This window comes from Vanessa atalanta, chromosome 9, assembly GCF_905147765.1.
Source record: "Vanessa atalanta chromosome 9, ilVanAtal1.2, whole genome shotgun sequence".
In the NCBI taxonomy this organism is placed as follows: domain Eukaryota; kingdom Metazoa; phylum Arthropoda; class Insecta; order Lepidoptera; family Nymphalidae; genus Vanessa; species Vanessa atalanta.
The window spans coordinates 7011613-7037193 of record NC_061879.1 but is presented as its reverse complement, the minus strand read 5'-3'; the positions used below and the strand labels follow the sequence as shown (position 1 = coordinate 7037193).

General features: G+C 30.5%; 2 protein-coding genes across 2 annotated transcripts in view; one reads left to right on the top strand and one right to left on the bottom strand.

Annotated features, from left to right (window-relative positions):
• Positions 1–1153: 1153 nt before the first annotated feature.
• LOC125066456 (pancreatic lipase-related protein 2-like) lies at positions 1154–4707 on the bottom strand. Its single transcript, XM_047674528.1, has 6 exons — positions 4624–4707; positions 3858–3921; positions 3407–3555; positions 2252–2497; positions 1572–1914; positions 1154–1303 (listed from the first exon to the last, which is right to left on the bottom strand). Exons 1-6 carry the CDS (start codon positions 4670–4672, stop codon positions 1258–1260), a joined length of 897 nt encoding a protein of 298 aa, XP_047530484.1. The 5' UTR covers positions 4673–4707; the 3' UTR covers positions 1154–1257.
• Positions 4708–12952: 8245 nt separating this feature from the next.
• The window catches only part of LOC125066197 (neural cell adhesion molecule 2-like), a 112892-nt gene continuing 100263 nt past the window's right edge, over positions 12953–25581 (top strand). The window contains exon 1 of the mRNA XM_047674171.1: positions 12953–13127. Within this exon, the coding sequence (XP_047530127.1) occupies positions 13082–13127 (46 nt within the window). The 5' untranslated portion in view covers positions 12953–13081. The remainder of the gene's footprint in view (positions 13128–25581) is intronic.

Sequence of the window (25581 nt, the reverse complement as noted above, 5' to 3'; positions counted from 1 at the left end):
TAAGGAAAACTGCATGTTCTTAATTTAAATGAAATTTTGCTATAAACCCTTTTGTGAGCAGAGTGGTGGGATAAGCTTCAAATCCTTCTCCTCAAAGGAAGAGAAGGCTTTATTCCCAACAGTGAGACATTTATAAGCTATTAATTTTCTTTTTATAACTTTACTATGTTTAAGTTACAGCTACCAAGCAAGTTTCCGTTTAGCAAATTAAAGTGCTATATTAAGTATGCGAATTATATATGAGTTTTTGTTTATAATTGAGAATGAGTTCAATTTCGCACCAGAGGAGAGTTCCTCCACCACGAGCACAGCACAGCACCAATTAAGGGCACGCAGGTGCCATATTATACGGTAATCGCTTGAGTTTTAGCGGATTAGAATAATACATAACCCACAAATAAACCCATAAATTTCAGAAGGCTTTCCCGGTCTTATGAAAAAAAAGGTAGATGGTTGGTAGATTTTCTAGAAGGGGTAGATAGTTTTTCGATTAAAATAAAAACCATATGGAAAATAGACTTACGATAATAACACATTAATTTATATACAGTCTTCCTAAACGGCTAAAGGTATTAGTTTGAGAAGCCTCATTAAGAATACCCTTATTGTGCAGTGTAAGTAGACGAGTTAAGCTCTTAAGACGAACTGTAATCTTATACTATGTTACTCTTATATACTACATGCGTCACTAGGCAGTTATAATGATTACAAAATCAATAAATACCACCAAAGCAATGCAATATCATATATATACATAATCACTATTTTGCCGTAACCCTTATGAGGGTGGATTCATTTTATAAAATAACTAAGAAAGATAAGTCTAATTTGTATTTATTGTATATTTTGTCTTGTCTCCTTGGTTCATAGGTTAGCTTCGTAATTTGTATTTCCGAGTAGAAATCACAGGTCAGGACGGTAAAAAGTTATACGGTTTTTGTGTCAATGAATTCTCAGAAACAAATATACGAACATTGGAGAGTTTTATTTATTTTATATTCAAATACAAATCATGTATGTAAAAATTTAAATGGTCTTTGTTAAAATAAATAATTAAAACTTATATCTATATGGCAAATAGGGTTTGTTTTAAATTCATCTAAGTTTTGAACATGTAAATATATAAAAGAAGAAAAATAATACAATTTTATAAAAAATATTTAATTTTAATTTTGTATAATTAAACATAATAGACCTCATTATATATACAAAGCTTAAATTTGTCTTTTGAATAATCACAACATTTCATGTCGTCCTTTAGAAGGGGTATGTTCTTCTGGTATTAGCACGGAACATTCCAGATCTAAAAACAAATTATTATATGATAAATTATCTCATATTTGAAATTTATGTACATAATATTAAATATACATTAAAACATACATTATAAATAGGAAAACCTTTGACAGACTTGGCATAAAATGTATTTTTTTCGAAATGTTCTGTATCTTATAGTATAAATTGTATGTAAATTAACTAAGATATTATAGTTATTTTTTTAGTTAGGGTTAAAATCAATACAAGTTTACTCATTTGTTAATAGATAAGCAAATAATAATAATTTAACATACCCAAGTTTGTTAAAGTCGTTATTTCCCATAGCGATAGAGTAACCACGACATGTGTTCAACGTAACTTGGAGCCAATTTCCACATTGATTTCCGAATATATGATTATTCGTGAGTGTGGCAGCGAACACTTCCCATGCGCGGTTGTGACTACAGTAATTATTAAGGAAACAGCCAGGCTGTCCAGTTCCACCGTTAACAAAGAAGTCCACGTCACCAACAGCGTCACCAATGCCATGGCCCAAAACACCAACAGCATCCGTGTGAATAATTTCTACATATAGAGCATCATTTTTGCTAATACGCTGAGAGTTGCTACCCCAGTTCTGTGCAGCTGGACTCAAACCTAAAACAATGATTATATAATTAAAAAAAATTTAATGATAACCTGTTGCTTATCGTAATTCAAGCTATTTTGCTAAGTACACATTCAGATTCCAAATTGGCTCTATCTCAATTTTTTTTTAAATCGTTCAAGAGGTTAATGGCAATGAGTTAACAAAAAGACAAACAGCGTTGCTTTCGTATTTATAATCAAAAAATTGTTTATGTACGATAAACTGTTTAGACTGAAATCGAGTTTGAACAAATCAGCCTTTTTGGATTTATTAATTTTTGGAGTTTATATATTTTTATATATAATTATGTAAATTCAATTTACAAGAAAATATCTTTAAGCATACCAGTTATCCTCGCAACTTTTCCATCAAGATTTCTTCCAGCGAAACCGACGACATGAGCACCGAGATCGAAACCAACCAGATGCAATGTTTCAAGAGCGGTAACGTTAGCGCTAACTAACGCAGTGATTACATTCGCTAAGCCAGCACCAACACTTGGGACGGCACCAGCGGCAACAGAGTAAGTTTGTGATGCAAACGTTGACCAGTCTACTACAATGACGTTTATATTTTGACTCCTTAAGAAAGCTGTAAAATAAATAATATATTACAATTTTACATGCAATATTTTTTATCAGTGTTAGACAGAGCTCTCAAATATTTTCTAAAGCAAATGTTGTCTGGAAAAATCACTAGTTAGCGATTAGACCACTTTTTGTGCTGCACATTTTTCGTGGCTTATTGCCATCGCCGTGTTCGTTAAATAAATAGGTTATTACTAACAACACAGATGAGGTATGGAGCTAATGCTACTGCAGGAACTATTAATACCCGTGGTCACCAGTGCACTGGCAATAGGAAATTATACAATAAAGAAAAGTACTTCAAAATGTTGATTTTCCTAATAAAAAGCTACACAAAAATATATTTCGGCAAAATAAACACTTTTTTTGTCATAAAATCATATAAAATGATATAAAATTTTAAAGCCTTTTTACTCCCGCAAAAAAGCTGTCAGTCATTTTGGTGACGTCATATTGGCAAAAATAACGGACTTATTTGTTGTAATAGTCGTGGATACTCGACGGTACTCATTCAACGTTAAAGGCTCTAAATATTAGGCGTTTTTTGGAAAAATACTGAATTACAATCACTATCGTTGGTGTGTAATGTACAAATACAAGCATTAAAACACCAAAAAAGTTGTTTATCAAAGTGCAGATGATATTAAAATGTCAGTTTTTGCCTATATGACGTCACACCATGGCGGCTCGTGTTTAAGGTCACGTGATATACAGACTAAAAATTACGACTTTTAATTTTAATATAATAAAACAATAATGCGCTTTTCATGAGTCAAAATCAAAATATTTAAGTATATTTCTAGATATATTTTAATTTTTATCATATTTCATAATTTATTTTCACTAGCATCCTATTTATATTTTTCAAACTATCAATCTCTCAGTGACGATTTACTAATAATGTGATTCATACCATCCTTCACTGTGGGATTTAATGAAGTCGTTCCAGATCCTCTGTGTCCATGAACAATGATGGTCGTATTACTTGTAGGAAGGAGTGCTGATACAGATTCTGCTGTAATATTTCTCGCGTTTATCTCGATAGGTACTCTAGGATTGGTACTGAAAAAAAAAAAAAATACTAGGTCGTTTTTACTTACTAACATTGTGCTTCTATACATAAGTCAAAATTAGACAGTTTTTTTGTTCAATACACTACAATCTGTTTCTATTATAATACAAAAAAAAAAACAATATACATTTATTGTTTTTTTTTTACAATAATTTATTTATTTTCTCATGTGGTGAAAAAATAACAAATAATATAAATAACAAATATATAAATCAATTTAAAAATAGCAATCTAGTTATTTTTTATCTTTTGGTGTATAGTTTGGAATTATTTCTATTAATATATTAATTACCTGGTGTAAATAAAGTATCGGTTGAATTCTCCTTGTTTTGTTGAAAGGGGCACCGCTTGACATGCTGAAAAAAGACGTATTATCAAAGTGTCAATGAACTCACAAACATGTAAATGACGTTTCTATAATGATATTAAAGTAGCCTTATAATATAAATAAATAAATACATACACTCTGCATATTATACTAGTGATGCTGAAAGCTGAAATGTCAGATAGTTATTTTATGGAGCGCAATGTAAACTAGAAGTACATATGTATATTTCAAAGGCAATTAGCGTAAGTAGCATATTATTAAAATTAATAGTACAAATAAAACACTTTATAAGCTTATAAATAGTAATTAATCGGTCCAAGTATTAAGCAAAAGAAAATATTATGAAAGTAAATTAAAAAAAAGTTTTATATTCGATTGAAATGAAATGTTGATAAGTGTTAATTTATATATATTGGTCTCTAATCTACTCTAATCTAAGAACTTATGTATCAAATTTTTACTAATTGAGGTACGCTTAAGAATAAATACGAATGAAATGAATCAGTTCGATCTTCAAAATAATAAGGGAATGTACCCCATACATGCAGCTTTCCTCAAAATGTTTTCCATTACCAAAGAATAAGCGATGTGTCAGAAAACCAAATTAAACACATGCAAATGTGCTTACTTTGATGTGAACCTGCGATCTTCTGTTCTGTTTACAGTCTATTAGCAAATAAATCCATTGATATCATATCATTTATTGTATATTATAACTTAAGTTTCTTACCAATTATTGCAGCTGCGAATACCAAGAGAATTTTGTTCATTTTGTCCATTGTGAACGTTCACGACTCAAGAAAATCTGGCGTTGCTCAAAAATATTACTATTTATGTAGTTGCCACATATCTCTAAATCAAAAAGATTGATAAAATTAATCCGCCATCAAAAGGAACGCTTTTGCTGATTAATTTACTTTGATTGCATAGAAATGGTTAAAGATAAGATATCTATATGTCTATGTTTAGAAATATACCATTTTATACGTATAAAAATTTACAAGGGAAAATCATTATAGAATAATTGTATTTTTTGTATTGTTACGTCAATATATGCTGCTTGGCAAGTGGATATTAATGAAATGCAAACAAGAAACAAAGTACACTTTATAGTGACAACATTTCTGTTATAGATGTATATTTATGATTTTCCTTTTAATATTAAAAAGGAAAATAATCGGTAAAATAAATGCAAACTTCAACAAAGCCGGTTTGACGTAATATGTCGTTAGATTTAATAGACGGGCTCTCATCGTGACTACGTTTTCTTTGAATATGCATATTGAAGAATTTTGACTTATCTTTTTTTTTAATAAACGACAAGATACATCACAAACTGGACGAGAGGAATTTTATTACAATTTCCTAAAAAAATCTAAATTGTATTAAAATTAAAATATTCTTACGTGTTAATAGATGATTTATTTTTTTATAAAATGACTAAATTTTTGTTTTTAAATTTTTCAGTATAGTAATTTTTATTATTATATAATTTATTTATTAAAATTTGATTTTATATTTTATATAGGTTAGTTTGGTTTATATTTTTAAAGGTCAATGTTGTTTACACCTTTAAAGACGTATCACTTTAAATGCTACCTATACTAGTTGTTAATTTAAAGTACTTAGTGATAAGTTGACGGTGTAACTATTTAAATAAATAACTAAACTACAAAATTACAAATAATTGCATTTTTTAATCTTATCGATAATGTACACACAGACTTAACTGTTTGAAAGAAATAGAACAAAAATTATAAAGATTTGAAGAAGCAAGCATTGTTTATGCTTCAAATAAAAACGACGGCAATCATTAAACAGGTATAAAAATATTAATAAAAAGATTTTATTTATATGAACTTTCTTTTTAAACTTAGCCTTAAGTGAGTTATTATACAACTATAAATAACCAGTAGCGTTTATTTCCTTCTTTAAAATAACCGCTGTCATCATTGAGTTATCCAATTAAAGATACAAGCAATTTGTAAAGAAACCATCTTATGTTTACTTGGTGGTAGGGCTTTGTGCAAGCCTGAGTTTTCCACCCATTCATCAGATATAACACCGCCAAATAGCAGTACTTAGTGTTGTTTTTGAGTTTGAAGGGTGAGTAAGCCAGTATAACTATAGGCACAAGGGTCATAACATATGAGTTCACAATGTTGGTTACCATGAGTAGTTAAATATATAGAATATTTAAGTAGTACTATTTTTTCTAAATAAATGTAAAAGTTACTCTTGTTTGTCTGTCTATTGCTCATACACCTACTGTCCAACCACTGAACCGAATTGAAGATTATATGCTATATAACTTATGAAGCTAGCAACTGGACTCCAAGGATGCATATTTTTGTATACCTAACACTTGACAACCAACCCATAAAACGCGAGCGAAGCCGCGGTCAACAACTAGTGTTACATAATAAAAATTATGCAGCTTCACCACTAATTGATGATATAAAATTGCTTATATTGGAATGCAAACAGTTATTGTTTTTTTGTCAAAATACATATTAGCCGCCTTGGTGAAATTCTGTCTTTAAGAATGGAGTCTTTAAGTTTAAAGAGCAAGCGGTGTAATATTATAAACAGTCTTGTTTTTATATAATATATCGTTTAACATTATTCAAAACAGTGTAAATTCTAGAATATACGTACATATATCTGATGGCGCAACGAATAGAGATAACGATATTTTTTATAGAACTAGTCAAATTTGATAAAAATATTACGAAAAACTATTTATCATACATATTTGGCCTATTTGACCTACCGAGAAGAAGCGGCAAAAAACTCAGTAGTTACTCTTTTCCAATATTTAAAATTCGTAGTTAGTTATATATATATAATATATCCTGCCGGGAATTCAACAAATATTACCCCCACGCTTTTTATCATCTATATAATCTTGTATTTAATTATATGCTTTTTTTATTAACGTATTTTTACAAATTATTTGAATTTATTAACACTCTATTTTACATAGTAACTTGTTGAATTTCGTCTTTGTCTGATTTTATAGATAAATTAGTGATTATCTTTATGACCTCCTCTATACAATATTGATTCGCCACTGTTGTTGTTATAAATTCCGCACTTGGATATCGGCAATGTTAAAAGTGTACACCATAGCTTATACCTTAATTGACCTTCCTTACTTATACTCAAGCGATTAGTACATATAGATCTATTCACTAAAGAAGGTGCGCACATCCACGTTAAACTACATGAAAGAAAGAAAAGGCAATCTTATAATGTGATTACTATCTGTTTGCAGTCCTTGCTCTTATGAAATAAAAAACGTTTGACACACACTAATCCATAGAATAAGCATGAGTGTCACTCAATACTAATAAATGTTAATTAAACATGGAGAGACGCTCCCTTCTGAGTGTATAGATCTATATCGAATTAATGATAATCGGACAAAGTTACTAAGATGAAAAATATACTGAATTTGTAATACTTCATCCTTTAATTATTATTATTCGTACAGTATACTTATCACATGTCAATAAATAAGTTACAGCATTAAACTGTTATATATAGTAATTGCGATTTATTTACGAAATATGTAGGTAGGTTAGGCAGATAAATATAAAGCGGTAATCGAATATTAGATATTAATAAAAGGGTTTTATAATAATAGGACCGTATTAACTTTCTCATTCAGACAGTTGAGCAGTATTATCTATGTTTTTGGGAAATCATTAGGAATACATATTTTTATCAATTCCAAACTTTAAATGTATTGGGATTACTTTATTTGACCTTTGTCATTATCACTTATCATTAGAGAAATATATTATTTATCATCGTTTTTAATTAATCACGATCAATGTTACCATTCCGCAAAACATAGTTTTATTGATAATATTAATCGAAGGTTTATACACTTTATCGAGGTTAAAATTTACAATCTTGTTTTTTTTTTTTTAAACAGGAAGTGTATTCATTTGGCCTGGCCATGAAAGATATGAAAATTTTGCATGAGATATAAGGCTTACGTCACTCATGCATTTCAAACCATGCAATAAAAATAATTGCATTCCCTGAAAATACAATCGAGCTCCATAGGTGCAATATTAGCTGAGGGGGCGTGGTAACTATATAGCATGGCAAGCACAGGGTTCTTACGTCAAAAAACCATTAAAAGATCTAAAGAATGTCGAGGTAAAATTTTCATAAAATTTATGTCAACAGTTGTGATTAAATATCTGTAAATGATATAGTGATTAAATATAGTGATTTTCGGCAACGCATTTGCAAGCCCATCGGATTTCCATCAGGTGAACCTCCTGATCGTTTGCCACTTATAACTTAAAAAAAGAAATATATATATGTATATATATGTAATAAAATAATGGCTGCCGAAGCAATATTAAATAGCTCAAATTAAATTAGTTCATATAAAAATACAAACAATTTAAAATCAATGAATAAAATCTTATAAAAATTAAATGTAACGAAGGACTTAAGAATGTCACGCCTAGATACATAAATTAATATATACAATACATAAATTTCTAAAAATACTACTTATTATTTGTTAAGGGATGGTAGCAATATACCTATATAAATCTCGAGTATTTGTACCTACCCATAAGACGACTTTTAAACAATTATTCGGTGCAAAATGTTACCAATCTGCAAATCATATTGTGTTATAATGTTATTCAAAGTCTTACAAACTCATCGAAGGTCAAAATTTACAATCTTGCTTTTTTATATTAATAGGAAGGCGAAGAAATAGTCCTGACCATGGACGATATGAAAATTATGCATAAGAGAACTTACTCAAATTTGCTTATGTCGTAAATCTAGTTTAATTTTAGTCAAAGTTTGAATATATTATCACATAAATAAATGAAACTTTAAATCAGTATCACAATATGAACTGAATTTAGGTCATTAGTTTATAGGGTGACGCATGATGCAAGAAATTTGGCAGGATACTCCTATAACTCGTCCAAGTCTTGTAACTTATGAGGGCCACTCACTTACTGACCCAAAATTACTTGGCATAGGATAAAGGGAGACACGCAACGTCTTAAACATTACCTATTTGTCAATATTATAGCTACGTAACCGAAAATATTGCAGACAATATTCATTATAAAGTGTAGAGAGATTCATAGAGATAGTTTATGGGCCGGGGGTAACAATGCATAATTTTTTATATCGAATAATTATAAGTAATAATAATAAATAAATAAGTGAAAATTACGCGCACAGCGTGTGATTTAGGGAGATTTTTTTTCGGTTTTACGCAAAAACTACTAATCCGATTGCAATATAACTTAATATGCCGAGAGCCGAGAGAAAATGCCCGTCAAGGTGATTTCAATTTGAATGCTGTCAAAACAGAAACATATATACAAGTATTTAAATTAAGAAACTGATAGTTCTTACAAAGTAGGTGAGCCCACTACTGGACATACCGGTAGTGGACTTTTCAACGCTGAATGTATAGATGGATACTTTAGGTTCTACCGCACCGTCTTCCCTTAGACATTCCTTTTGGAATGCGATTTCATTTCTATCCTTTTTCTATCTACAACGACTTGATGTATTGTATTATTGTTTCGTGTTGCTTTGTTAGCTATATTTGGTGATAAATACAAAGCGCTATTACAGTTTTTTTGTAGCCCTGTCACCTCAACATAGCTGTAACGAGTGATTTTGAAAAGTAATATATGTTTGGAGTACGGTTGATATGTAACAGATGTGGTTTTTCCGTTATTGTTATATAAGATATTTACAAAAACTAAGACCCTTACAAAAATATATAATGAGCCGTATGTTATGAGTAAGTATAATTAATTATTCAGATTTATCTCAATAATCTTCAACATTAAGAGTTTATATACTTTCCGAACCGGTGGTAGCTTTAAATTTAATTCAACATGACGATTCAGATCCTTTGATGATCTACTTGAATAAGGAATTGATTGTGATTTTAAAAATGGACATTTTATTTTATTTTTTGTCAAACTTAATTATTATTTAATGAAGTCAGAAACATTATGATTTAAAAAGTCCAGTTACAAGTTTATGATTAAAATCATTCTGCTATCAAGTGATATCTATGTATGTAACATACAGATCGCTTATGAGCGCATAAAAATATTCAGATTTCTACAAAAGCTGGTATTTCTTGAGCTTCGCTATTGTTATTCTATTTGCACACTAGAATATGTTTAGGTAAACTTGAATTTCCTCAGAAATTTGTCCCGCTCTGTCTTTTTGAATTCCATGTTCATCTTTAGTTAGCAATTCGACGTAATTTATTCTCAACGCTTTCAGGACCTTGTTGCGAACCTTGGGGAACAAGAAAATAGAAGAACAAGATTTCTCGTCTTCATTTTCTTAAGTCTTGTGGTCAATTGTGCATCTTCTCGTAGCAAAGCCAAGAAAACCTGGCTACCTAAAATAAAATAAACCTATAATATCTTATTAAAAAAAGGACTGAATCAAAGCCCAGTTAGAAAAAAAACAAATTTAATCTATACCGATTCAACGGTTTAAGTGTAAAGAGGTAACAGGCAGATGTACATATCGAAATGGCATATCATCGTAAGTCGGTTGTAAACATTTCACGAGTGAGGAACGAAATGAATTCTTATATATGACTATTAGTTATTAATTTTGTATATTAGGTATCGTTTTTGTAAATAATTACAATTTATTATTACTATAAATTTAAAGTTTATTTACGTTGTTTCATGTTTATTATCATTTTCTTTTTGGGTTTTTTGTAATTTAAAATTTTTAAATAAGACGTGAGTAAATAAAATCATAAAAATATAATTCAATAATGAAATCAATGTGTGATCTCCGATTAGACATAAAATACTCTTCATTACCGAAGTCTATCTATCACTTCCGTGTACATAATTTCTTTATCATCGATCCAACTGTATAAATAATCAGAACGATTGCATATAAATAATGTGGATGCACAGATTACGACCCGACTTATCAAAGGTTGCTATGCTGTTCAATGTCTAAAAAACAATAATCATTCAAATGTAAAACTAAATTAACAAATATGTAGGTATATGCTAAGTATCAAAAATGTTCCATTAAAGTAAAATTGATATATTATAACTATTTGATCAGCACATACCAATTTTAAGTTAACTTAGAGCTATTGTACAAAATTACTTAAAAGTAGGTGAGAGCCGAGATGGCCCAGTGGTTAGAACGCGTGCATCTTAACCGATGATTTCGGGTTCAAACCCAGGCAGGCACCACTGAAATTTCATGTGCTTAATTTATGTTTATAATTCATCTCGTGCTCGGCGGTGAAGGAAAACATTGTGAGGAAACCTGCATGTGTCTAATTTCAACGAAATTCTGCCACATGTGTATTCCGCCAACCCGCATTGGAGCAGCGTGGTGGAATATGCTCCAAACCTTCTCCTCAAAGGGAGAGGAGGCCTTTATCCCAGCAGTGGGACATTTACGGGCTGCTAATGCTAATACAAGCGTGAAATGATTTGAATCAATTATTATCAATTCACTTCAAAAAGTCATAACTCGCGGTCACATTCAGGCCTTATAATATTTGAGTTTATTATAGCTGATTAATTACAAGTTATATATTAAAAATATTCGTATTTTATAACGCTTTCAATAATAAATTGTTTTAAAAACGCTCTTTGAAGTAAAATGTAAGAGGAAAACATGCTTTAGATTCTTGATTTAGAATGTGAGATGCAGTCGGAAGCACGACGATAGCTCTTCAGGTTCAAACTGATCTGTCGAAGGAGAAATGAAAGGCATGAAGAATCTCAGACTCCGATTTATATTTCTAAATCAAGAAGTTCTCCTACAGTTTTGTTCGCATCCGAGTTTTATGTTTCATTTTATATTTTTATATAATAAAAGATCCTGAATCGGTTAACGTTATAACTAAAATAATAAATTAATTAATAAAATGTAGTTTCTGTAAAACCTTTAGAAAAATACTAATATAAACGTCTGTACTATAAATGTGAAAGTAGCCGTTACCTCTTCATGCTGAACTGATTTATATGGAATTTGGTATGGAGATAGTTTGAGTTCTGGGGAATTATATGGGCTTTTTTAATTCAACCCTCGAGGGGGTAAAATGGGGGTGCCGGTTGATGAGATAAAGGGAAAGTTTTATAAATTTCAGCTAAATATATAAAAAAAATGTTTGTTCGTTACTCTCTCATTTCCTTACTACGGAACCTGCAACATTTTTAGAATGATCGTATTTTAATTTTTTAATTATCATTGACTAGAAATATTAGCCTTTAAAAAACATTAACATAAAATATTATGATAATTCAATATAATCTTAGTAAAAATATGTGCTCATTTGTTTTTCCATTGTAAAATTGTTATTGCTTTAATGTTTAGTTTTAGACTATCAGTGATAAAATTTTATAACCAGGATATATAATAGTTGCGGAGTTTATCGATCATACCTACAAGGTTAGGGTCAGATATGCATTTTATTATCAATTTTCATTATCTAACTCCTTACTCAAGATACGGACAACGCATGACATAGAGCTGAACTTGCTTTTTCAATCTACTGAGAATTCTTTAACAAAAATTCCTTAAAAAATATTTTAAGGAATATAGGATATTGTTAGGCTGAATCAGAATTTTTAATCCTAGTTCTCCGAAATCGAAATCGTACTAATTTTGAAATTATGTCTGCAATTTATTTATATTTTAGGTTGTAGTTGTGTAGGTTTAGTCGTAATTTAAGCATTTTTTGGTAAAATTACAATCCAACCTTGTTTTTTTAATATAGTAAGAATTGCATCTCTATAAACAACGTCTATACAAATGATATATTTGATTAAGTTAAAATATTTAATATTACAATCAAATAAAAATTATTATAAAATATATAATCTGTTTGTATAAATTAGTAACTATCGGATTCATGAAGTTCCAAATATGCACTAAAATAAACTCGCGAGTTTAATTTCCTTTTAGCTCCTGTTATCGTTGTGCGCATGCGTGTCAAAGGTTGAGCAGAAGAGCTGTGTGACCACGGTAGTTCCATTAACGCATTCACAGTCGAGTGCCGCACGGGACACAGGAATCTCCAAAAAGTTTTTCATAAGGAAGCGCGCGCTTTGTAACATATCCTTTGACGCAGTTCGGGTGTTTTCATGTCAGTAGTTGTGTAAATCGTGAAAATGAGGTGGGCTGCTTCGTTGTTATTCGTCAATTTATTATCTACGGGTAAGTTTATTGGTTAAAATATTTTTTTCAGCGTTTAAGCGTATTAAATATATAAGTTTTAATCTTTCATTTTGTTCAAAAGTAGAGAACCAAAAGTATCTGAAATTACATATTTCTGTCACGAGAAAAGTTTTCCGATTCTGGAAACCGATATCTACTGACTTAATGAGGGCTTTTATTAAAACTCTATCTGCGATGTGGTCTGACCTTCGCCTATGAAATGGCGCTTATGAAATACATTCTTTCATTAATTAAAAGTTATAGCTTCACTTTGAATTTTCTTTTTTTTAACTTTAATTATACTGTATTTTGAGTTTGACTGGAAAAGAAAAAATACAATTATTTTTGTGAGTTTACTTTTATGTATCACAAAAAATATTCCTTTGACTTAAAAAGGATATATGTGGCGTAATTATGATCTCAAATTTTATAATATTTTTTACTATTAACGCAATCAGAATTTTGAATCAAATTTTTCATGAAATCATACATGAAACTTAGTATTTGCAAGAGATATTGTTCATCAAAGATCAGATTAAAAATAGTTTTTTTCTATTATTCCGTTTAATTGGCAGGTCAGTCGGTATGTCAATTATAGTTCATTCAACTAATGAGGTTACGCACCAATAAAATATCTCATGAATGACGCGGCCGTTGTTAACATTACAAATTACTATAGGGTCAGAGGAAATTGCCCACAATTCATATAAACACCTATGTACATCTGTATTGGTATTCAAATAAAACCACGCGTACATTATAAGTGTATATTTTGTTGTAAATTATTACATTCATTCATTTATCTAAAAGGTAATTTTAAAAACGAGGATCTCTTCGAAATTTAGTGTGTGTTTAATTAGATTTTGATATAAGTATCATTGATAAAACTACTTATTTTAAGGCGATAAATGATTTGTACAAATCATTACATCATATCCAAGAATATAAATTAGAAAAAACATACTTGCTTAAAAAAATGAATGAATAATTTTATTCGTACAAGAGAAGTATCAAAACTAAAATTTGTCTAATAAATCCGTCTACATTTAGAATATTTTTAGGTACAAAAAATTTTTATATATTTTATATTAACGTTTAAACTATTAATTTATTTTCAAAGTATACTACCATATTTACAATAAAAAAAAATGTTTTTTATAGATATTACTTATAAGACTATTCGTTGGAGTTAAACACAAATATATTTAAAAACAATAATTTATTTTATCATCATTCATACATTAAAAATACACCATGAGCATAACTCTTTATAATCTAACGTATTTGGTTTATATATGTAGATGTGTAGTAATTAAGTATATGTTTATATATATACTTATATAAGTAAGGTATATAAAAAGTATTAGATAATCAATTATTAAAGCCTATAAAGAGACGACTGTATATGATCTGAATGACTGATTTTATAGGGTAATATTTTTTGTAGCATGGGGGCACATATAGGCCATTCTAGTAAATTAGAAATGGCGTTGCTGTTAATAGTAACTTATACATATACAATTATACGTATATGTATAAAATGTGTTTACGTTTATGAGTGTAACCTTTTAAATAATAATACATATAAAGATTAATGATGTTGACTTTATTAGTTCTGTTTTTAAATATTATCGGAATATCGTTGAGTTATATTACCGTGAAATATATCATTGACATTTTGCTCCATTTCATTAATAATATGATAAGCTTAAGTATTTAATTCTGTATATACATATAAAGATATGGAAGGGAATAAAGGTTGAAATGGACATTTAAGCAGCTTTTGTAATAGAAGATAATATATCATAACTAGTAGTTTACCGCTAGTCGTAAAGAGGGAGTGGTGGCCGAGCCCTGGAGGGACGATGACCTATTTGAGTACAATTATCAATGCAATAAATATAACTAACATTTTTAGGTGTCGTATGCTCTGGAGATGCGTGAGGTTATTTGTAAATTAAGTATCTTCGCTTCCATCTGCTGATAATCATTAACTCTAATTAAGATGTCAGTGAGGCCAGATTGCTATCTCCTTGTGAAATAATCCGTATTTGAGTGAGTTTTAACAAACGTGCTATTTGACCACACAAAAATTATATCTGAATGATTCATAGGAGAACAATAAATTTCGTTCGTATTTTATAGTTTTATTTATCATTACGGAAATCATATTTTATTAACCCTAAAGAAGATAAAAGATATCATAATATTAATCATTAGACAATATTAGATGATATGAAATACTGAAATAAAAAATAATTATAATACGACAAAGTTAAAAATAAACTTCGGCAATAACACAACGATAAACTATCATACTAACTTGCACGCCTTTTTTTGATAGGTCAATAAATTTCCCGAAATATAAAGGCAAAAATCCATTCTGCACACAATATATCGGGGTTATTGGTTATAGCATATTCCCCGGCACAGCCGATGCTCACGCAGCGGTCTACTCAAATCGAATTTATTCCAATACCAACGGGGCTAATTGGTGACGTAGTGACGTATATTGAATGTTGCATATTGTCTCTGGGAAATGAAATTTCAAAAGCATATCTCACAATAATGTTAACGAATTTTTTGCTTTTGCTCTCGCTTAGAAATATTATTCTTGTTTTTTTAATATTTTGAATTTAGAATTCTTTTTGCACATAAATATAGAATGTTTTTTTTTAACATTCATACGTAACAAAGGTATTATTTCCAATACAGTATTATTGAATTAATATGCTCTGTATGTTCTTCTAGCACCAATACTCTGAATGTTATTTTATCCAATAGTTAGCGCTTACATTTCATCCAGAACTTCATATAAATTTAGTGTCACACGTGTTTTGGTATTTTTTTTTTTTATTTACATTATTATAATGTTGTCTAGCATTTATATTTACTCATTTATGTTTGTCGATATATAATTTGAGTCTATTTCCTCGAAGTTTATTTTTTTTATAAAAAAAAGTTATTCTAATTAGATTTTTTTGCTGACTGTACTCTTACAATTAGTAGTGTGACGCACACTAAGACATCTAATACATACGAGCAACATTCATCCTAATACACGCCGAAAATAATAATTGAATGTGGAGGGGCGCGCCTTGTAAAATCATTTAAAATTATTTTGTGTGTCAAATAAATCATAAATTACGAATGACTTTTGAAATTTGAATTCCAAATTTAAAATCATACAACACAGATATGTTAACAATTTTTTGGTTTATTATAATTAGAAGATTAAATAAAAATTATATTTGATCACTGTAATGAATTTTTCTCTTTGTGTAATCTTATTGCCAAAAAAAAATATAACTTTTGTGTAACGTTCAATGAATAAACGGAAGCAAATAGTCTGAAACACTTGAAAAACAGAACCAATATTATTGAAATTTTAATAAAATACAAGTTAATATTATTAACTAGTACGATTTTATAATCGAAATAAACTAAATTGTGCATTAATCGCATAGTCGAGCTTTAAGTCATTATCAACTAGTGTGCATACGGAGTGGAGACGACTGGATGTATTTTCTAAGCATCTATACTCACAAGATTGTGGTAAGCTTCAAAAATCAATGTTTACTGTATGCTGACAAAATATAGCACTGTTGTTTAATTTACACTGCAAATGTTCCAAATTGAGCGTATTTTGTAGTCTGTGATTATTTATAATATTCTAGTTTTAGGGGTTACTCGTTAGGTCTTACGTATAAAAAAGTAGCTGGTAATGTTCTTGGAGTTCAAGCTGGCTTCATATCAAGGTTTTTCAAATTCGGTTCAGTGGTTTGCCCATGAAATAGTAAGAGTCAGACAGAGTTATTTTCCTATTTATAATAAAATAATAGATATTTGATCGTTATACATTAGTGTGAGCTTTATTGCGGTTATCTAAGACAACCTGATTAACACACGAAGCCAAAAATCTTAATCCAATTAATGAATTACTTTCTAAATGTCACGCGAAGCATAAAATCTGGTAAAAACAATTTAAATAACTACGATAATAATGTTGATGTGTAGCTGTTTGCACATCTCAAACGTAATTGCAAAAAAATGAATGCGCTTTGAGAAAATATTTTGCTATAACAAACATAATAAATTAAAATATTAGTTGACAAATTTCATAAACGATTTAAAATAAAATTTTAGATACCATTTTGTTTTGTTTTTTTAACATCATTTATTTTGAGTACCTTTGGCAATATTTTGTAAATGATTATCTTAAATGAATTATTTCTTATTATTTAAAATATATATAACATGTTAATCATTCATATAATATTCATTATAAGTATCCTAGAAGTAGTAGTACAATCGAGATTTAAAAATTGTTCTTAAAAAATAGACTTGTACTACGTGCGTATTTAAACGGCAAAAAAAACGCGCGGTCTTATTTCACAGTGTGTTTTGGCCCAAGACCTTCTTTCAATGTCAAGTCATTAATTAACTTTCAACAAGAGCGTAAATTGCAAAACTAAGAGGCAATTGTCTTAGACATTTTAATTGCCTAATGATCATTACTTGTTCAATTGTTTGATCATTACGTTTTAGTAACGGTGATGTTCTCGTGTGAGTCTCGATAAGTACGGACAGTAATGCTTTTGCTATACAATTGATTAATAAAATTGATTTGTTCTGTTATCAAAGAGAGAGTCAGAGAGTTTGGTGCAACACAGAACAATTTAGATCTCATGGCTCGCAATACGTTACCGATGTAGGGTATGCCTAATGGCTCAAATGGCTGGTGTAAAATTGTCCAAATTCAAGCAACACAATTAATTTGTGAATTAATTAATATAATGGAAGTTAGTGTTGAAAAAACTTTAAAACGATATCGTTTGACCGATTAATATGAATATTGAAACTTACGTATATTATTATTACGTATATATTATTTTTGAGATAGACTTATACCATACTATCTATCTATCTAACTTTGTTGTAATTTTACTTAACACTTCAACTTTAATAAATCAATATTGATCAACACAGATACACCTGAGAGATGTGCCATGATTGCGTATTAGTTAAAATATAAGTGCCATGTTTTTTTCTTTGTTGATAAATAAAATTCTACCTTAAGTTGTATTTAATAGTGTTTAAATTAAATCTTTTTATTTTTTGTGTTGGCATTTTTAAAATTCTCTAATTATATGTAACTAATTTGCTTGCTGCAAATCGATTAAATGAAGCATGCGACGTCGCTTGGACTAAGGTCAGTTTGACCGCATGTGAGGCGACACACGCCTCGTACTGAAGGCATATCCTCCGATATCCGTGGTTTACACAAAGCCATGATAATTTGTACAGGCAGGAGTCAGGGCCGGGATTAACCATAGGAATACGTATCTTGGAGCCCCTTTACCCTTTCCCGATTTCTTTATACGTATGTTTCAACTATATTATGAAGGTGACATATCTTCACCGTATTTAATTGAAAAAAATATTTATAAACAATTAAAAAAAAATAACTTACTTACATATAGAGCTGCCTCCACACAAGTGTTGAATGTATGGATAATAATAGTGTACCGTGTAGTTTACCGTGTTTTATTAGTCATGTACACATATTTGAATGTTATGCAATAAATATAATGAATTTATTCTGAAGTAGTGCTTTGTGCATGCCTGTGAGCATGCACGGGCATGCACAAAGCACGGTGGTAAGGGTACTCACCACCTTTTAATCATATATTCGACCACCATCAGCAACACTTAGTGCTGTGTTCCGGTTTGAACTATAGGCACAACAGAAATAACGTCTTAGTGCCTAAGGTCGATGTTGCATTGTTGTAATTAATCCTTAATATATCTTATGGTGCTAATATCTATGGGTGATGGTGACCACTTACCGTCAAGTAGTCCATTTGCTCGTCCGCCTATTTTATAAAATAGTTGTATTTTATGTAATAGATTAATAAAATTGCATCGCAAATAACCAATAGTTGTTTCCTAACTTGTTATAAAAAAAGTAGTTTCAATCCGTGTGTCTATTTTTTAAACCTACAATTTGATCTAAGGCTTAGCCAGCGTTAGCCATGTAGGCGTATGAAACCAGTTTTTTATAGAACACCGTCATTGTCCGTCACCGATCAGTTCAGCCTTTTGTGCAACTTAATTATAAAAACTTCCCTCATTCGTTGCTCTTTCTATTAGTAAAAACCGTATCAAAATCTGTTAAATAGTTGAGAAGAAATATGCGGAGATAGAGACAGAGGCAATAAACGAATTTGTTTATACTATTTACAGACACAGTATAAAATTACAAATAACACTATAATAGATTCGCGAGCTGTTTCGAATAATTGTTAAATAAATAAATAAACAGGTAATACAACGCGCTGCCTGATTAATTAATTTATTTAATTACTAGTTACTAATTTATGAATTTTACAATCACTTGCTTTTCAAGACTTCTTATTACTCTGTTGCTGTATAGTTATTTATGTAATATATTTTGATCTCGTATTCAGTGTACAGGTGCACAACAGAAATACAAAAGGATACCGCTTTATTCCCTGGATATCTCACTTTTATCTTACGTATTGCTTCGTCTGTCTGAAACAACCGTGAAAAAGTACTTTGTACAATTTTCCACCGGGGTCGGACGGCGAACAAATTAAATACAAAACGTAAGTCAAAAACAACTCGCGTTCGTGATTTATTTGAAATGAAACAGGTGGAAAATATACGTATACGAATAGTAGTGAAAATTCTTAATGAGTAATATTTTTTTATTAATTCCTATGAAAAAAAATATATTATTATCATCAGAGCTTTGGGCTTGATAATGATGACCAAGTTAATTTCGACTACGGGAAGTCTTAAAGGATAATAGAGGGCAAAACATATTAAAGGACACAAATTTGTACGCGAATACAAGTCCAATCTTTAATTTCTTTACTATCATTAACTGATGAGACTGAATAGCACAACCGGAAAGGATGAACATATTTACGCACTTTCCAAGGCACGGGAATCGAAGCACTCCACAGAATTATTTCCAAACTCTAGGCATTTTATTAGCCCGAATCTCAGAATTTAGAACCACTAGGTCAATGGAGCAGGTCGTTTTGTGCTTAAGTACGTACTCGTGCACAATACGAGTAGTAATGCTTATGCCATCCTTGGCTCTATAGACATTAACACTCAGGTAAATTATATCGACACTTCATTGCATACGAATTGCACTTGATCAAATATTAATTTAATTTTGTAAGGTATTTTGTAATAAAAAAAAAAGATTTAATCTCTCAATAGTGATATGGGCTCTAACCTTTGTGGCATGGACAAATAAAATCGCTCGATATCAGATTTAGACTATAAAGGTGAACGTACAGTCATATTAGAAATATTGAATATTTTTAAATAAGATTTCGCGATAATTGAAATATGTCTGGTTATTATCTTAATCAAGTTCATCAAACTGTATTTTTTTCATGATATGGAATACGAATGATTTTACGCGAAATTTTTTTTGCTTTCATCATTCAAAAGTATTTGTTCTAGTTTTTGAAGGTTTATTTAAAATTAAAATTCCCAGAATCTAAAATATCCAGTGCTTAGTTAGGAAACAAGAATTTTAACAAAAATTTGGGGCTAAAATCGATACAAGCAACACTGAGATTTTATTTATCTTTATAATTCATCTCTAACTCCGTGAATATCATTAAATATCGATATCTGTTTAATGAACATCAGTTGAACATCAGACAGATATCGACAGGAAACCTGCATGTGTCAAATGAAATCAATTCACATCGTGGCATCGTGGAATAAGCTCTACATCTTATATATTAATAGCGTAAGCGTTTTCTTAGTGGTAGGGCTTTGGGCAAGCCCGTCTGGGTAGGTACCACCCACTCATCAGATATTCTACCGCCAAACAGCAGTACTCAATGTTGTGTTCCGGTTTGAAGGGTGAGTGAGCCAGTGTAACTACTTGCACAGGGGACATAACATCTTAGTTCTCAAGTTTGTTTATTATGATATAGGATATTTATGATATTATATTATGTAGGATTTATAAACTGTTATGATATATGTACATTCTATAACTTATAACCAGGCTATTAATTTTTATTTATGGAAAAAATATCATGAAGATTCTACATCTACGCTTGTCAGAAATAAGACAAGCACCCACTTAAACGAACAATATTCACAAAGGTGGAAAGGCAAGAAGGTCTCATCACTTGTAAATGAGGGTTCAATCGATTTGAAATACGGTCGTTGAATATCCTTGTACCTCCAGTTAGAATAACCTCAACATTTTTTTTTTCTTAATTATTTTAAGTATACAAACATTTTTGTACGACTAAAAATTTATGATATTCTGGTAAAATTAAATTACAATCAGTTTCATTTAAAATTTTCAAATATAAGATAACACCTTATTAATTAATAACTTAATTAGTTGCTATTTTTAAGTGAAATATTGTACTAAATATTGTCGTGTTCCGGTTTGAATGGTGAGTAATCCAGTGTAACTACAGGCACAAAAGACTTAACATCTTTGTTCCCAAAGTTGGTGGCGCATCGGTGATGTAAGGAATGGTTAATATTTCTTACAGCGCCATTGTTTATGGGCGGTGGTGAACACTTACTATCAGGTGGCCCATTTGCTCGTCCGAATACCTATGTCATAAAAATATATCTACCTAACGCATATCTTTTTTAAATTATCGTAATAATATTTTTATGGTGCTTTTTTTGCTGAATCGCAATTTGAATATAAATTTTCGGAATGTGATTTCTCGATTCAATCAATAAGAAAATAAAGAATAATTAATTTTTTTTATTAAATTTAGTTACTATTTTTTTTTTTAAATACATTCGTGCGAAACCGACGAATTTATCTCAATTTGGGCGTACGAAATAATAACTAATCTTATCTAAAATGGCTTAATCCTATTAATAAACTATTTTTCTTGTTATCAAAATAGTTCGATAAATAAACAGATAAACGTTCATTGAAATAATGTCGTAGACAAATATGTTTTTCTTCTAACATAGGTGGTCAACAAATTGAACCGTGGTACAACAAATCGTACCATGTATTTACTATGTATGCTAACCTTTTAATAATGTATGTAGATAATACCTTTTTAAATAAAAAATATTAAAATTGACATGAGGCACTAAAAAAAACAAAACTAGCTGTGCCTGCGACTTCGTGCGTACTTTATTATTATTTTACATATAATTCTAAAATAAAACTAAGTAAGCCTAAGTTACTCCTTATTACATCAGCTATCAGCCATTGAAAATCCGTCCGTTCCAGAGATTAGCCGGAACAAACAGAAAGACAGACAAAAATTGTGAAAAAGTGTTCTTTAGGTATATGCACCGTGTATACCGTATATACATATGCATTTAGTAAAATGCGGTTATTACAAAGAGACACTCCAATTTTATTATATGTATAGATGACTGATAAAAGATACTATCGTGATCTTGACGTTACATTCGTAACGCGCGTGAAAAATAACGATCTCACCTAAAAATGGTCGGTAAGTGCGTCGAACACAATATTTATAATATCATCATAAGTATAGTTAACATTTAATATCAAAGCGATTCCTGAACGCTCGTATCGTTTTGTAAGTCTCGTAACGTTACATCCATCTAGATGTATCAAAAACCGACTGGTTCTACCCAGTCCTCCTGCTCTATATACATCTAGGACTCCACCGCACCGCTCGCAACTAGCAGCTTTCGTTTAAATTTTGACGCGTGTTATAATATATTAATATTGAAGCACGAAAAACATAAACAGTATGTTGCACAATTGTAATATGCAACGACACGATTTCAGTTTGTTTCGGAAACAAGTAGCTAAAGTGGTTTATAAAGTACGTTTATTGCAGTTGGTATGTAATTATTGTTCGATTTCTGATATCAGGTAAAACTTTACTGAAGAATCGCTTCAAAACAGACATACATACATAAACAGCCTGTAAATTTCCCACTGCTGGGCTAAGGCCTCTTCTCCCTTTTAGGCGAAGGTATGGAGCATATTCCACCACGCTGCTCCAATGCGGGTTTATGGAATACACATGTGGCAGAATTTCGTTGAAATTAGACATATGCAGGTTTTCTCACGATGTTTTCCTTCAACGCCGAGCACGAGATGAATTATAAACACAAATTAAGCACATGAAAATTCAGTAGTGCCCGCCTGGGTTTGAACCCGATATCATCGGTTAAGAAGTACGCGTTCTAAACACTGGGCCATCTCGGCTCTTTGAAACAGACATAAGATCACAGACATAAGATCATATAATACAAAAATAAACTTGTAATGCTAACACATTAACGATGTGATTCAAACTTGGAATTCTTACAAATATCATTCGGTATATTATAATATATTACGATAAGTGATGTTGAATACATGAGCTAACTTTATCGGCTCGTGGATAGATTACAAAGAGTTTCAGATTCACACATGTTGCAATATTCGTGGCGCCAGATGTCACGCCCATTGAAAACAATAAAAACATTTCGGTATGATTTACATTTTATATCCAATCGCACAAAAATATAAAAATGGAACGAAGAGTATTATAATTTCAAAAAATTACTAGCACTAACTGATTTAAAAAAAAAAAAACGATTATTTCTTTTCTACTATAGGTAAGCATAAAGACTATGGTAGCATACCGAATGTAGCTTCGAATATTGGACCATGTCAAGTACATGCATGGGCTATGAATAAATTATTGATTTTTCATATGAGGTAAGAGTCTGTAAATTTCCACTATTGGACAAATACTCTGGCCTGTCGTTAAGAGGGTTTGGCTACATCAGATAGAATTACAACCGACACGTGCAGGTTTTCTTCACCATCGAGCACGAGATGAATTAAACACCCATTCAGAAAATGGACATTGTACATACAGCTGACCTCGCACCTTCTTGATCCGCTACCTTTCTTTGTGATCCACGAGTTGTATTCACTTGGGACCTTAGTTTAAAGCTTTCTATATTCTTAGGTAAAATTATTTTAAATAGTTTCCACCTAGTTGTCTGAAAATACATAGCAGCACGATGTTTAAAGCATTTTCTGTCTCGAACAACGACTTTTTGGAACCAGTTTTCGAAGGCGGTTTTTCTAAGCCGATACGATATGGAAACTTTCAAGAAAAGAGTCTACACATTTCTTAAAGTTCGACAACGCATTTGCAAGCCCCAGTTTTGCAAAGGGCCTCATGCTCGTTTGCTACCTATATCATTAAAAACAAAAATGAAGGAGATATGGAATAAGTCCATGGCAGGGTATTGAAAAAGCAGACTGATTATTGCTGTAAGTGAATGCTCAAAATCGATTATTAGATTGTAACATTACAAGCGAATGCTCGTCAGTCAGTGCAGTACTGTAACGAAATGCTCAAAATAAAATCTTACAGGCAAATGCTCGCGCCGAACCACCCTTACACAGCTACAATTTGTAACCACTAACTATAAATTGAGTTTATCCAGTCATTTTATTTAGAGAGCTATTTGAATTTATACCAGGACAGACAGCGATATAAAAATAACGAATATTTGATCTAACAAGTTAAGAAAAATATAATATGAGAGGGAGTACGCAGTTAACTTTATGGTTTCGGTTCCAACTTGTACGTATTCACACTATAGCAAATAATATGGCGACATATGTTTGCTTTGAAATTAGTTTTCGTTAGTTTCTGTGTATTCATCAGCTCATGAAATTATATTACTAAGCCACGTATCAACCTTTGAAGTGAGTATATTATTATGTTTATAGTTAAATGATACATAAATCGCCGGAAAATTGTTAATATCGTTATATTATAATCTGATTCGCAAGTTTGTCTACTGGCAAAATATAGTGAACAGTAATTCGACTTACAATAAAATGTACAAAATTTCGCCTAATGTTCTATTGAAAAACAATGCGTTGATTTTAAGCAGTATATATCTATCGCAGTAATGGTTTCCACCAATTCATTAACTCATAAATAACATAAATGAAGTAACATTTTAAATGTGAAAATAATTCTGTCGGTTTATTTGTTCATCACGACTAAGCCACTGAACCGATGATAATTAAATTTAAAATACGAATATAATGGGTCATGTTTAAGGGCATACGCATAAAAATTATGAGTTATACATAAAAATATTATTCCGAAACGCAAGAGTAGTGGAGAAGTACTATTCGTATTATATATGTATATATTAAAATGTACCAGATTCACGCGAGTCAATTGCTTATCAATAACTAATTAGCCAAACCACCTATTAAACACGGAGTGCACTTAATTACCTAAACCATTAATTTCGATAGTCTAACTGCTGGGCTGACGACCGTCATAGAAACAATAATTATTGATTTGAGTGCTATATTGCTGCCTGCACGATGCAGATACGCTTATCAAGAGAATAGTGGAGCTATGAATAAAGGAATAATTTACAGCCATCGCATGCT